Here is a 15,972-nt window from a genome sequence, read left to right on the forward strand (position 1 = left end):
TATAGACCTTCGTATCTTTTTTTTTTTTCTCCCCCTTCTTGCTCCTCCCCCCACAATTTCCTGGAAAAGACGTCTGTCTGTTCACTGGAAGACGAGCTTACAGGCTGGAGCCGGGAGAAACTAAATTGTTCATCTTACATCATGTCCTTTTCTTTCTTTGTCCCACTTGTGCTCCCGTCGCCTCCTCCTCTTCCTCCTTCAGCACTTCTGTACTTTCCCTCTTCTACCCATCCATGTTGTGTGTTCTCTCTCACTCTCTCTTTCTCTCTCTCTTGCTCTCTCACTGTTGAACAATAACCCCAGTGTGTGTAAGTGTGTGTGGCGCTATTTTTGGCCCCTCCAAGGCCACAAAGCACTCTCTTCTCTCTTGCTCTTTCTGTTTCTCTCTTCTGCAGCTATATGGCAGTGAGTAAGAGCCTATAGAAAATGTAGACTATGCTGACCTCTAAGAATAGTTGAACAGCCTTCTAGGCTTACATGGTTTTGTCTGTGGTGTATGTTTAACCGCTCAGAGCAAGCAGGTGAGGCAGGGGTGTGAGCGTTCATTGGCTCATCGCGGCCTCCAGCAAGTTTGATTCCTTCAAGAGAAATTAGTCTCCATCTGGGATATTCACAAGGCGCATATCTGTATCTCTGAAAGATTGTTTCCAAACCAACAAAATCTAATTGGCATGTTACAACAAAACCACACTGGTCACAATCCTGTGCAAATTAGTCAAAAGGCTCGCACACTTAATCATCATTATCTCACTCAATTTCTGCAGAATTTAAAATAAATCAGTATAAACTTCAGTCAACAGTTTGCTTCTAATCTGCGTTGTTGCTGTCCAGTTAAAAGCATGTCTCTCCAAATCTCATCATTTTGAACTTTTCAGATAAACTTGTTCCTTAATTGGCTGAGAAAATTCTGCTGCTGTTTAAAGCTAAATAAACCATTCAAAAGCCCCACTGGAACATCTGAAAAATGCATATAGGCACAAAGTGAACAAAAAGTTTTCCTTAGCTCATGGAAAGTCAAAAATACAGATAGATGTCTTCATATGTTTTAGACTTCTACCACTTCTTGGACAGAGATCAGCTACAAAGCAACATGCAGAAACTTTTTATTCTTTCTTTTGCATTTTAGTAAAAAAAAAAATTTGTTGATCAGTACAATTGCACAAATTGATAATATCAAACCAAAGATTGATGCTTGCATTTCTCTTATACAACTGATATTCAACAGTTAGTTCAATTAGCATTTAGATGTCAATTTTGTGTTGCAGTTTATAATAATCTGAAATAATTTTGGATATTTTCCTCTGAAAAAACAATTTTAACAATACATTTTATTTCCCTCCCAAAATATTCCCATCACTCTTTCTCTCATATCCCCAACTTTTGTCTTTCTGCTTTCCCTGTGTTCCTGTCTCTCTCACTCTTCCTGTCTCACTCTCCAGTCTTCCTCTAGTATTGGCCTAATGAATTTTTAATGGACTTGGTGGGAAGAGTCCAGACACTTTGGGATTCAGGCGTAGGGGTTCTGATTACCGCCCTCCTCCTCCTCATTCAGAGCCCACCCTCCTTTCACTCTTACTTTCTCTGTCTTCCCCTCCAAGTCCTTTTATTATCCCTCCATCCCTCCCCTCCACCTCCTGGTCTTGTGTTTCTGTCTCCTCTGTTCCCCAAGCTCGACGCTTCAGGCAGTTTCACATATCCAAGCAGCTGTGACAAAGACAAGGCTGTGTATACTTGTGTATGAATGTGCTATAGGCAAACACTGTCTGTCTCTCCAATTTTAGTGCTTTTTACAGACTCTCCGAGCCGACAGTGACCTCACCCCCTTCACCCACACACACACGAACTTGCACCGGTCGTTTCCCACATCCACGCTAAAGCTGAGTCGGGTTAAAGTAGCCCGGTGCCAGCCAACTGCCGCTAATAGCTGTTCTGAGGCCCTGGCCCTGTATAAAACCCTGAGTCTGCACTGTTAGTTTGGCACAGGCCTGTCAGTTGATTTGCTGCTGAGTAGGACTCACAGCTCTGGGAATCTCTTCTCCTCATCTCTTTTCTCACTCAACTATTTTGTCTGACTGCCCGTCTGTCTCTCACTACTTCCCATCAGTTCTCCTCCCCCCCTCTCTCTCCAACATACACTTGGTACTTCAATCCCAGGTCAGCGATCCAGTCAGTCATTCTTTCAGGCTGTGTATGCTTTAGAGCTGCAACTAACAATTATTTTCATTATTGATTCATTTGCGGATCATTTTCTCAACAAGTCGACTAATTATTAGGTCACAAAAATAGTGTTCAGGTATGGTGGAAGCATAGAAATAAAAAGAGAGACTTTAGCACTAAAAAGACTGTAACTTTGAAAGATATTGGCGATCAGTTAATCAATTCTAAAATGTTTCAAGTTGTGTTTAAATATGATTTTTGGTAGTTTTGCTGTCTGTCAGAAAGACTGTTGATAAAAACACAAGGCAGAGAAGGCAAAAATGAAGGAACAATTACAGGTCAAGTTCACTATGAATTCCCAAGAAATAGGAGAAGAACTTGTGTAACTGTGCCAAAATGCAGTAGGCATATTACACAGGCAATCTGAGGGTACTGTTATCTGTAAGAGTCGACCAAGAAATTGGCCTTGACTTGGCCTCAACACTCTGCTCAGTCCTTCACAGCTCAGCACCACCTTCTCAAGCCTTTTGTCATTTTCTCTTTCTCTTTCTTTCCTTTCTCTTTCACTCTTTTCTCACTTAGTTGCTTTCATCTCCTCAGCCCCACTCTCTGCTCTTGTGGTGTGTGTGTGTGTGTGTGCGTGTGTGTGTGTGTGTGTGTCTGTGAGAAAGACAGAGAGAGAGAGAGAGAGAGAGAGAGAGAGAGAGAGAGAGAGAGAGAGAGGAGGTCATTTTTGGACTGGCGAGCAGTGCACATAGCTGGAATAGCAGCAGTGTTAGAAGTCTGCTAGGGGCCGGCCACTAGGATCACGTAGAGGAAAAGAGGCATCCGCACTCCAAGGGGGGAGGAGGAGGAGGAGGGGGGAAGGGAGAGGGAAGGAGGAGGGTGGGATGGAGGGAAGAAGAAGGAGGAGGAGGAGGAGGCTGGGGGGGATAAGCAATTTGACCTGGATGACAACAGACTACCAGACGAGCTATGATCTCATCGCTCCCTTAATCCTCCCCCCACCCCACCCCACCCTCCTCCTCCTCCTCCTCCCCCTCCTCCTCCTCCTCCTTCTTCCTTCCCTCCATCCACCCCCTCTCTAGCCATTGTCTCTCTCTTTCTCTCTCTTCTCACTCTTTTCCCCGATATCCCTCCCCCATCTCTTTTTCTCCTACTTTCTTTTCTCTGTTTTGCGCTTGTCCCAGTGCTCACCCCATCTCATCTTGCCTTCTTCTCTTTCACTCCCACCCCCACCTCCCTCCTGCACTCCCTCCCTCCCTCCCTCCAGCCTTCTCCTCTTCGTCCCCTTTGCATCACTTTCTACCACCTGCCCCTCACTTGTCCCAACTCACAACACACACACACATACATGCACACCTCTTGACGCACTTGCACTCTCTCTAGTGTCCCAGGGCAGAGATTAGGCGCGCCCCTATCGTCAACCCTCCACACCAGTCTCTACATTATTGATGCTGAGTCTGTCTATGTTTGTGTGTGTGTGTGTGTGTGTGTGTGTGTGTATGTGCGTGTGAGAGTGAGAGGCTTGCGCATGCATGCTGTAATGACTATCTAGTGTCTCCCGTGGGAGGGAGCGGTGTGGGGGAGGAAAAGAGCCAAAGAGAGGGAGAGTTGAGGTCAGAGAGGTTAAGTGTGGTGTGGGGGGTTAGGTCACACTCTGCTCCTCTCCCTCTCTTCTTCATCCTGACGTACAGCTTCGCACAGATCATCCGCTCACACACACACACACACACACAGATTCCAAAAATTCCCCTATGAAATTCTTCTATTGGGTATACAAGGCTGATGAAACAGATCAGCATGTACTTGTGTGTGTGTGTGTGTGTGTGTGTGTGTGTGTGTGTGTGTGTGAGTGATAGCTGATCTAGTGTGAGTCAGGATAGCTCAACTTGGGTTGGACACAGGGTGGATAGAAGGACAAAGACACCTGTTCTTGCTCGCAGCATTCCTCTACTGTAAACATAATCCCTACCATCCCTCTCACTCTCATGCACACACACACACACACACACATGTACCGGGTTAGTAAAGGGAGTTGCTGTTTGCCATTGTCATCAAAACTATGCAACAGCACAGAGGACATATCATCTGTACTCTTTGATGTAAAGGTTTTGACAGGTAAAAGGATGAGTTATACAAAAAAAGTAGCCGACACTGACTGGTCGTTGTGATATATGCTGTTGCTAAAGAACTGATGACAGTGAATCATTTCAGGTAGAGAATGTCCTCTTGCCTTTATTCACACAGAGACAGCCTGCAAGTCCTCCAAGTATTTACAAGGGATCCATTTCACTCTGTGACCTGAAATATGATGTGTGTGTGTGTGTGTGTGTGTGTGCGTGTGTGTGTGTACACGGTGACCTCTGTGGTCCATGCCAAAGTCAAAGAGATCATTACAGATGCATCTTTACAGACGTACATGTTCACAAAGTCACAGACTCAAATTAGTACGTGCACAAACTCTGGTGTAGTTTTCTTTTCTTTTAAGACATATCTTCCTGTGTCTGTTTTGATGTGCTCTGCTCGCTCGTTTTAAGCAGCTCCCTGATTTACATGCAGACGGTAGCACACAAGAGACAAACTCCCTACTTGTACTAACAGTCATCTACTGTTGGCCACTGCGCAGCTTTAATGGAGCCAGTTAGACAGCAGCACCTCAGGGTCAGCGGTTAAGATACAGTGAGCACTACTCATTTATTCATCTGAGCAAGACTGAGGACCAGCCACCTCTTGACTTGACTCAATCATCACTTGCCTTGAGGAGAACAGCCTTCATCAGTCTGTAAAGATCGTGTTGTCCTCTGCAGTAGGAGTGTGTGCGTGGGAGGGAAGGATCGTGTGTTATCGTTGGACGAGCGTGCTTGGCCGGGGCGGTGTATTTGCGTGTTCCTCTGTGATTGTAGTTCACTCAGGGTTTGATAATGCTACAAATGTTTGTTTGAACGTTTGAAAGAAAAAGAGAAGAGCAAGGGTGCGGAGAGAAGAAGGAAATAAAATGTGTGTTGTTTCATTTGCATGCAAACTGCTACCTACATACGCAGATCTGGAAAGTCTGAGAAATAACAGAAACAAATACAAACACGATTAATGCGATCGTGGACATTTCACATGTTGAGATATTTGTTTCAAGGAAAGATAATCTATCTCTAGAATATAGCGTCCGGGCTGCTTGCATGGCCAGGCTGTTGATTGCACCATTGGCCTCCCACTATCTGCACATTTTTTACCACTAATAAAATCCTGTCTGGAATTTTGAGATGGAAAATGTGTAGGCATCTTGCACATTGTTTGACTGATATACAGAAATCTTCATTTTGAATCGCAAAATGACTCCTGAGTAGGTGAGAATACTGAGTGATTCATGGACTGTGGCTCGCAAATACATCACTATAACTGGAAGAAAACCACCAAGAAAGGGTGGTAAGGAAAAGCTAGTAGCCTACGTTAAATGAGTAAGAAGACACACAAGAAGATAACTTTCCTTTGGAAACTTAAAATGCGCCTGCCTCTACACTGCATTTGAACCAAAAACGAGTAAAGTAGTTACTCATATCGATGAAAGGCTCCAGTAGCAACACTTATATATACAGATTCATGGATGTCTGGCAGATGTGCTATCAACATTATTTAGTGTTACGCAACAGTGACTAAATGGTAGGAGCAGGCTAGTGCAGCAGAGATTATCAGGGCTATCTATCTCCGCCTCAGGCTGTCATCCAGTAAATCCATTGACAGGCCTGCACATCCATAATCTGATGATTTGGGCCTGTTTGTTTCCCAATCTCCAGCCCAGCCTGTCTCATTTCCTCTGTTGCCATTTGCACGCTGAGCAGTAAACGCATTTTGCAAACACTGGCTTCATGCTAGCCTTATAGATCTTTCCATGTCCTCTCAAAGTAGAGGGTAATAATAAACATTGTAAGAAGAAAAATGGAAACTCAAGACTCTTAAAACTAATAAAAACTTTTTTTTCTGACACTTGAATTTTTGATAGATTTTTGTCAGTTCAACTCATTTTTTGTTGTTTTGGACTGCTGTTTCTAATATCTCTACTTTACATATGCAATATAATGCAGTCCAATATAACATCACCACAGCTTTAAATTATAGCAAGAGTCAACACACACACACACAGACGCATAATTAAAGTAGCACTTTCAACTAAAACTGTCTTTTGTACTGCATTGCATTACATCATACAGGTAATTCTAATTTTCTGATAATTCATTGTAATGTGATGCTTTGTACTTTATTTTCCAAAAATGATAAAAATGACATCAGCAGGACTGGCAGGCATTAAATGTCTTGCACATTGACACAGAAGCGGGGTGAGTGCCTTCTCTCTGGTGACTCGATCTCCTCTCTTGTGCATTTATCTGTCCTCTAAGGATGATTGCTGATATAATAAAATCTAGTCCAGGCTATATCTGGCTCAATATTACACTGTAATAGTGTATTTTGCTTGATCGTGTCAAATTTTCTTGACCACCCAGGCAACAGAATGTTAGTGGGAGACAAACACAAGCGCTGGCACGTAAACTCTTTCAAACTTGTACATTTGGTCACACACATGCTCACACAAACAGTCACATATACACGCCCACCGTCTCGTTCTGGGTCTCTCGCTCTGGGTTTCCTTCGAGCAGCGGGTGTAGAGAGATGGAGGGACAGACAGGAGAGATGACTGGCCATGTTGTTTTCCTCTGGTCATAGGAAAGAGTGACTGCATGAGAGAGGAAAGAGGTGGAGGAGAGGTGGAAAGGTTTTTTTGTATGCCAAACTGTTCCACAAGGCCCACTGACACTACAACTTTCAGTAGGCCTGTTACAGTTTCGGTGTGTGTGTTTCCTGTGTGAAGATACCGTGGTGAGGTGGTGACCCAATGACAGCAGAGGTGTGGTTTATACAAAAAAACCTTTTATGGCCTCATTAAAATCAAGACAATTAAGATTTAAGGTGACATCCATGACTTCAGCAGGTTAAGGCTGCTTCTCATGCTGTTGTTTGTGAGATCTATTTCCTTTATGCTCTCTCTTCTTAAATTTTTCCTGCCCTTGCTCTTGCCCTCCACTTTGTCAAACTGTCCAATAAAAGAGAAATTGCTTGAGAATAACCCTAGAAAACTGTTCAAAGATTGACTGCACAATGAAAGGAAAAAGCACAGGGAAGAGGTGGTGAAAAGAAAACTATGTGTGACGTGAAATATGAATGAGGACACTCCACTCTGTGCTTGACTAAGCTGCACCGTTATATGTGATCTATACTTGGCAAGACACCCATAATCCTCTTTTCTCTCACAGACTTCACTCACCTGAAACAGCTACAACTTCTGACTCCTGCTTGTAATCATATCTAAGTCTCTCTTCTCTCTCTTCTTTTGCAATGCCTCAAGCAAGTTATAAACAGTCTAGACTTCTCATGATAAATCAGCATTAGAAGCAGACTTGTCGGCCAAAAAAAAAAAGTTTTTTCAGTTTATTTTTTTAAGTATATCAGCGTGGTTGCTCACAGTGACCCACACTAACCCTCCACACTTTCTGTGTCTGTATAACAGGGTTCGCCTTCCCAGAATGGGCTTACAAGCCCGAGTCGAGCCCCGGGTCCAGGCAGATCCAGCTGTGGCACTTCATCCTGGAGCTGCTGAGGAAAGAAGAGTATCATGATGTCATCGCCTGGCAGGGGGACTACGGCGAGTTTGTCATCAAGGACCCAGATGAAGTGGCCCGGCTGTGGGGGGCCAGGAAGTGTAAACCCCAAATGAACTACGATAAGCTGAGCAGGGCACTGAGGTAAACTGTCAAGAGGCTGGTTTCTTTGTGTATCTATCTGTATGTGGGAGCGTTTGATCATTAGTAGTTGTTTGCTCCTGTTCCTGACATTTAACTTGTCTTCTGTTTGGACAGCAAATACACTCAGATGAGCTGCTTTTTCAAAAAACCAAGTTGTACCACACACTACAATAATCAAAATTATAATGAAACCTTATTTCTAAAGGGCAACACATTAACATGAAAGGTGTGCTACGTGTCCACGTGCGACTGCTGACTAATTTGCTCATACTTTGCAATCAAGTCATAGAAAACACTATTATCTTTTTAGAACAGCCAGGGCACCAGTATATATCCACACTGCACTTTGAACAGAGGAATGGAATTTTGTTGGAGGAAGAAAATTAACTCTGATATAAGCAATATATTACATTAAGTCAAAATCACTGACTCGTTAAGGGTCAGACTAACAGTGATTCAAAGCCCTTCATTAAAGATAAAGCCAGCGATTCTAATCCAATACACTTTTTGTCAAATTCAGTGAATATCTCCTCACGGTCCGCTGGCTGTCCTTTCTGTGTGTGTGTGCACTGAAAAAAAATCTGGTGTCCATACATAGCACTGTCTCTGTAAATGAGCATGTAAACACAGAGGCTTGGAGTGAGCCACACAACACTACTCCATCCAATGTGAGGACATGACGGTCTCCCGTCTCTAGCACCTGTTGAATGGTGAGGGAGAGGTTGTGGCCAATTCACATAGAAAGTGTTTTCTCGCAGAACAGATATGCTTCCGTCTTATTAAATGTATCAATCCACACTGAATCTGAGACAGTCTCACGGAGAGGCGCATTTTTTTACGCGCCAAGTCTGTTTCTGTCACGTTTAGTGAAGCATAATCTGAGCAGGCAGCTGTTTAAATCACCAAAATATCCCACCGTATATGTGTTTTGAACTTATCAACCATATCAATGAATCAATAAATACCATCACTGTCGATTTCTTCCCGTGGAGCTGACATGCCAACTGTTTTGGTTCAGTAAATTTCTGCTGTCATTCAGCCTGGTGAAGGCAGTTTGTCCGGCTGCTGTCCTCTCAGCTCCCCAGGAGCTGCTGCTGACAGACGGCTGCTTCTGTGGACAGAGACTCTGAACGCAGGTCGAGTAAGAAGTGGGGAGGCTGCGGAGAGTGTGGATGGACTGTTGTGCTCACATGAGATTAATAACGTGTGAGAGGAACAGACGTGACTCTACAGCTGACAAATCACTCTGGATTCCGCAATTTTTCTCTTTTGGTTGTTGCCTTGGCGATGCACGTCCATGATTTTGGGTGGCGGAGCCTCTGAAGGAGCAGGAAGGGAGGGGTGTATTTGTTTGGGTGTTTAGTTCAAACATCAAGAATCTTTCTCCAAAATGACCAACTCTACCTTTTATCTTCAAAGGGCTCATATGGATCAGGGAGCCAGGCTGGGTCATCTTTTTGGTGGGGAAGTAGCCTGACATAGTGCGGTTGGTGAAATGGTGCCAACCACATACCGTTTAGCTGGGCTCACCTCTACATGCATCACTGTTTCTTAGCCAGGGGCTTGTGGGTATCCCCACAAGTACCATTGTGGTGGGGTTTTCCCTATTAACTTCAACCGCAGCCACAGCTCCCTTGCCACCTAAAAATGAAGTTGGCAGGACGGATACGTCACTTGCTACTGATTGATGAGGGCAAAATAACCCCATCCTAACATCAACACAATGTAGGTAAATGAAGTGAAACGAAATGGCAGTTCAGTCTGATTATCAGGTTAAGACGTAGTTGCCTGGAGTTGTGACCAAAGGTCATCATTAAGAACCAAACGGTGGACACCAGCCAATAAGGAAGCCGATGAGCTGAAGAAGGAAGTCTTTTAGGCTTGGTCAGCATGGGAGAGTCCTGATGTCACCTGACGGATATTAGGAGACCAGATGGACTGCGGTATCAGTGGTTGCTCAAGCAAAATCTTGGGTGTGGCCTCAAAAAGATTATGACAAAGTGTCCAATAGTTCAAGAAGGGGAGGCAGGGCCTTACCCTGGCTGTTTTGAGCTTGGGAGGAAAACTGGGTATATCGTCAGGTGATGGAAGGAAAACTTTGAGGAATTCCTGAGCCCGGCTGTAGAGGAGGCAAAGTTGGACTAACCTGCCTGGAAGCATTTCATTTAGACCATATATCCCCATATTCTTGTAACTCTGACAATGCCAGACACTTACCTGAGTTCATAACACCGTTGCAAGAGTGACCCTGGCCGCATGCCTTCCCACGGTATTGACCTGTACAAGTTTAGCTCCTATTATGCTTCAAGTAGACTTACAACACTGACCCATTTGGCCACACCTTCACACTTTTAGGTTTAGGCTATATCCATCCACAACAATTCAGCCAAGCCCATTAGTGTGTTACGACAGTGATCTGGCACAGTTTTGGTAGTGACTTTAGCTTAAACTTCAGGAATTAAAATCGCATAAAAATATGACTCATGCAGAGTTTTCTGCTCATCATTTATGCTGAATGGGTGGATGTTCTCTTCGTTGTTGATCTATGATGTTAGTGAATACCATTAGTCAGGAACTACATTATGATTCAACATCATCCATTAAATTAATCATCTTATGTGGGTAATTTCCACTTCACAATCTGCTTATCACCCCCTTTATAGTGGAGAATAATTTTGGAGTATATCTTAAATTTTATATCCCAATAATAGGTTGAGTTTTCCTCTGGCTGGGGTTTCTTAAGCATAAGGTAAATCAAATTATTGACATGCCAATAAAGAAAAGAGTTTCAAGACCAACAAAAGGGTATTGCAAAGTATATAGCCCCATAAAATAGATCAAAGCTGAGCTACACAAGATATTTCTAAATTCTGTTTATGCTTTTGGCTTGTAAAAAGTTATCAGGTCACAATATTGTTTGATAAATATCAATATACATGCAATTAATTTCCAAGATCTGTACTATTAACACCATGACCTCTCAGCACATCATAGTTCAGTATTATGGACATCACATATCGCTGGGGAACACTTCTTCACCGACCCCAGTCGTAGTAAGCACGGCATCTCATTGACTGTGTCTTGTGTCCCCTGCTTGTTGTTTTCAGCCTAACAGGACCAAGATTAGACTAAGCACTTTAAAGAAAGCCACATAGGCCATTAAAGGCGGGAAATGCGTTGAATTGCTTAATTTAGGACGGTAGGGGGCTTATGTACGCTCATTTACACTGGTGAGATTAAGATAACGTCTGTTACAGATGGGATGCTACGGGGACAGAGGGAATTAACATGGACTACTAATGTGTGCCTACATGCGAATCCACGCACACACATTCAAACTTGGTGTCCGGATTTAGAATTCTTGAATTAGAGAGACAAAGAATGTGGATGGGGATACTTGTGGTCAGGCTGTGTATTTATAGTATGTCCATCCACTAGAGCTGTAACAGATTTGGAGCTTAGGCTGCAGTAAGTGCTTATATACATGTGTAGTGGGTCTTAGTGCCCTCTGACAGACTGGGCTCGGAGGCTGATTATCAACAAGTTTTCTGCACAGGAGTTTCCTATACTGTTTATCTAGCACTCCTGTGTCCTCATCCACCCTCGTATAGCCGTTTTGTCTCCCTCCGAGTCAATAAATTGAGCAAAGTCACTTAAGGCTAAGAGTGAGAAGGGCTGTCAACAAAACAACACACACACACACATGCGCTCACCCACGTCCGTGTTGTCACCTGATTGACACCAGAGCTGTCATTGGTCCTTCACTAGAAGAGACACTGGAAATGAAGCCTCTCGAGATGCACATCAATAGTAATGTGGCAAGAGGATTAATGGCACTAAAGTTTAATGAAGTTTTAAAAGCAGCACACCAACACACATGTGCATGCTAACAGTCCCCATATGGAGCAAACTGTTGGGAGTGCAGGCCACCTTGTGCCCCTCATATGGAGAAAACCTGGAGTCTGCTAATAATGGAGACCACAGTCAGCATGAGGCAATTAGCATACACACACATGCACACATACTTGAAAAGGAACGACTGTTTTGAAGTGGTCTTTTTATCACTCAGGCTTTGTGATTATTATTTTTACCTCAGTGATCTTACTCTTTCCTGTCTGCCATGCACATGGTGGAAATTCCCTTTATCGGGATTGCAGTATTGTGTGTGTGTGTGTGTGTGTGTGTGTGTGTGTGTGTGTGTGTGTGTGTGTGTGTGGACATGTGCGTATGTGTTGGCTTTCCGTTGAGGGGACACAGCCTCAGTCCATGCGTCATCTTGGTCTCCCGCTCCCACGGCCGCTGTGAAATTCCCACTCCTGTTGAGAGGATTATACTCACACTGTGTGAGTGTGTGTCTGAACACAAGTGTGCACGTGCAAGTGGACAGCACTCAGTTGAAAGGTTTAGACTGTCATTTTATAGTCTTGTTTTTCCAGTTTATTAATGAGTTTGTTGTTCTGTCTTATTACAGTGAATCAAATTTGTAAAAAAAAAAAAAAAAATCAATCAAAACAAACCAAAGTAATTGACTATTAGGGCCTGTTGTTGTTGTTGTTGTTGTCCAGAGTGGTATGTCATGTCCCACATCAACTAAGCTTGTTTCAAGTCATACTCACTTTCTGCCTGGATATTCCTCAAGCTTTGCAGTCAGTACTGCCTGACATATTTGGTACAAATAATGAATGAAAGGAGGGACACAATATAGGACGAGGAAGAAAACATGTCCGCACCATCAACTGATCCACAAAGGAGAGTCAGGCAAATGAAGCCTGTTGCCAATCAGTCATTGCAGAGTGCTGGCTTAATGAGTGTAATCATGCTAAGAGGTCCCAGCTCCCAGAGACCTCCAGGCCCCCTTGTCCTACAGTCAGCAGCCCTCATTGGTTCCAACATGGTGGTCAGAGGTCAGGGGGGACTGCCACGCACAGCTGGCAAAGATTAACAACACAGCACATGTGCACATTCACATACACAAATGCACCATTGTAAAAAGACTCTTGCCCATGCATGCTTGCTTGCACACATGTTTGGAGTGTTTGCTTCATTTCCAAAATTTCATGTAGCTGTGATGGGCCACCGCAGCTGGAAAATTTCCACCATAGTATAAATATGAATACAGTGAAGGTGCCCAAGGATTAGTAGAGTATGGTGATGCTGTTTAATTCAGAAAAGTTTGTTACAAACATATTTGTTTATTATTTGATAAAACTGAATGAGAACATGCATTTAATACCCTATTTTTAAGTGAAATTACAGTACGATGGTAGAGTATGCCATCATTCGAAATCTTCTTTTATTCTTCAAAGGAAAGCCCTGAAGAACAGTAGCCATTTTTAAGACTGCAGCACAGACATTAGAACTGGTTCTGATGTGCGTTAGAAGTAACCCCAGTGACCACATCTACAAAACATGCTGCAGGAAATACTGCTGCATATGCACACAGTGTTACTCACCTAGCTGGCTGGGCCTGTTTATAGGTCAGAAGGCCTCTCTCTCTCTCTCTCTCTCTCTCTCTCTCTCTGCAGCAGCTGATAGTGTGGAAACACCCAGGGCCAGGGAGAAAGTGCAGAGGGAGCAGCCAGGGACAGCACCACTGTGTGACTTTGTGTTCAACATATACTTGTTTGCATTGTTTTTCCATTGTCTCTATCTGCAGCATGTATGTGTTATCCGTACATGAGCGTTGTGTGTATGTATCTCTTTGTCCCTGACTGAATGAGGCCTTTATTTTCTACGAGGACAGAATGCACACGAGCTGTGCATACAAACGCACACACACCAGAGTGTGCTCGAGTACATATTCGCACCCACACAGCATGTGACCGGCCTAATCGGACCCTGACCAGATCCTCCTCTTCACACATAAACACACATATACACCCACACACACACACACACATACACAGAGCATGTGACACCTTGATTAATCATACCCCCAACTCAGCCCACATCCCTACACAAACACATTTTATTTCCTTTTTGAGACAGTAAACACTCGTCAAACCTGGCTCTCACACAAAGTACTCTCACGTGTACAACTTGTACACACATACACACCTGAGTGTGAGCAGCTGGTGTGTGTGTGTGTGTGTGTGTGTGTGTGTGTATGTATGTATGTAGAGGAGGATCTGGCTGGGATGTGTGTGTGTAACAGCAACAGCCAATGCTGACGAAAGAGGCAGAAAATAAACATGGGGCTCATGGGGAGTATTGTAATCCCAACTTCCTGTCACAGTCAGCGCCTATTTACAGCGCAACAATGGGCAAGGCACAGCCTGAGCACGCTCACACAAGTGTGTTGGTTCAATTCATTTTTAGTGTTGACATTTGTGTGTGCGTGTGTGTGTGTGTGTGTGTGTGTATGTGTGTGTGTGGAGTGATACTGAAATAGATTGGTGAGCTTATACGGATATCATATTATAGGGTAATAGAAAAAGTCGGCTGTAGCGGGCAGGACTTCTGGTCTTAAAGAATATCTTGATATATAAACTAAATGTAACAACAAATTTAATCCCACTTTATCAAAAATCATACTCAGTTGCCTAATTCCAAAAAAACTGAATGCTGAACATTAGCATCAATGCCAGGTCACAGTATTGTTTTGTTACCAGCACTAAAATGTTTTGTATTGTGTTTATATCTGTACTGTCAAGCGATACCCAGCCCTGTTTATTACTGGGCCAAATAGTTTTCTCTGGAACTTTACATAGACATATTTTGACATAATTAAAATAAAGAATAATGTTATGACCCTTTTTAAATTTCTTCAACACTAGCTGAAATGCTGGATTTAAATGTCCACGTTCATTCATTGTTATTGAGCTCTGACCCTCCTGTGTTTCTCTCGCTCTCTCTCTCTCTCTCTCTCTCTCTCTCTCTCTTCTCTCTCTCTCTCTCTCTCTCTCTCTCTCTCTCTCTCTCTCTCTCTCTCTGCTTTGATCATAACGTTTTAGACCACAGCAGGTCTATGTAATCGCAGCCTTAATCCCTGGCCTAGAATCACACACAGTAACAACTGACTTGATAGAAAACCTCCCTTCTGTTTCCCTGAAGGCTTTGCCTAAATCCATACTTGCATTGATTGTTCAATCTACTCTTTTGGTTAAACAGAGAACGGTATAAAGCTGCATTTCCTGGATGATACGTTCTGGGGGTGTGTGGGGGCACACATGGATTCAGTGTGCCTGAATGAAATGGCAGTTACAGAGTCAGAATATGGGAGAGGTGTGTGTGTGTGTGTGTGTGTGTGTGTGTGTGTGTGTGTGTGTGTAAGGCGAGTGCGGTGGGCAGCTAAACACAGGCACTCAAAGAATCTCTTTCTTCTCTTTTGAAGTGAGTTCAAATGCTCTTCAAAGACTGTCTGCCCGTATGACGGCGCAGGAGGAGGAGGGGGCATGGAGGAAGAATGGGGTGACCATGTGCTCTAAACACAGCTTCAGTTGCTGCGGATAGGATTACGCAAAGTTGTTGTCTGCTGCTTCCAACTATGCATTTCAGCGTTATGTGTGTTAGCAGCATGTGTGTGTGTGTGTATGTGTGCAGCCAAGCGCACACAAAATTTTAGTTGGCTACACTCCCTACTAGCAGACTGTCGTGAGCCAGGGTCAGACAGATGTGTCAGCACAGTGATATTATTGGCCTTTGGGCTTCGTCCATATTTATACCAATTACACTCTCAGTTGCCAGTTTATTAACCTAGCAAAAAATAAAGCAGTGTAACACAACAGCCCTGCAGTTTATTCTACCTTCATGAAGGTTATCATGTTCACTTTTGGTTCAAACTGTTGTAGATTGAACTTAATGGACATTTAGGAGGCTGTATAACTGTATATTAACAAGGCTGTTGCATTACCATGATGCCACATTCATCCCTATACATTTTCTATGGGACACCAGTGGGACCAGCAACGCAAAAGAATTGAGGGGTCGAAAGTTGAAAATGTTTTACCTTATTTATCTAAATGAAGAAAAAGACATTTTCAGAAAAGCTGACCGCACACAAATTTACCAGCATGAAAAAGAT

The 15,972-nt window shown here is 43.5% G+C and overlaps 1 protein-coding gene across 1 annotated transcript in view; it reads left to right on the forward strand.

The window, feature by feature from the left end:
* Positions 1-15,972, forward strand: part of erfl3 (Ets2 repressor factor like 3) — a 52,132-nt gene that overhangs the window by 27,213 nt on the left and 8,947 nt on the right. Inside the window, exon 2 of the mRNA XM_044360095.1 lies at positions 7,715-7,949. Within this exon, the coding sequence (XP_044216030.1) occupies positions 7,715-7,949 (235 nt within the window). The remainder of the gene's footprint in view (positions 1-7,714; positions 7,950-15,972) is intronic.

This window comes from Thunnus albacares, chromosome 8 (genome assembly GCF_914725855.1).
Source record: "Thunnus albacares chromosome 8, fThuAlb1.1, whole genome shotgun sequence".
Classification (NCBI taxonomy): Eukaryota; Metazoa; Chordata; class Actinopteri; order Scombriformes; family Scombridae; genus Thunnus; species Thunnus albacares.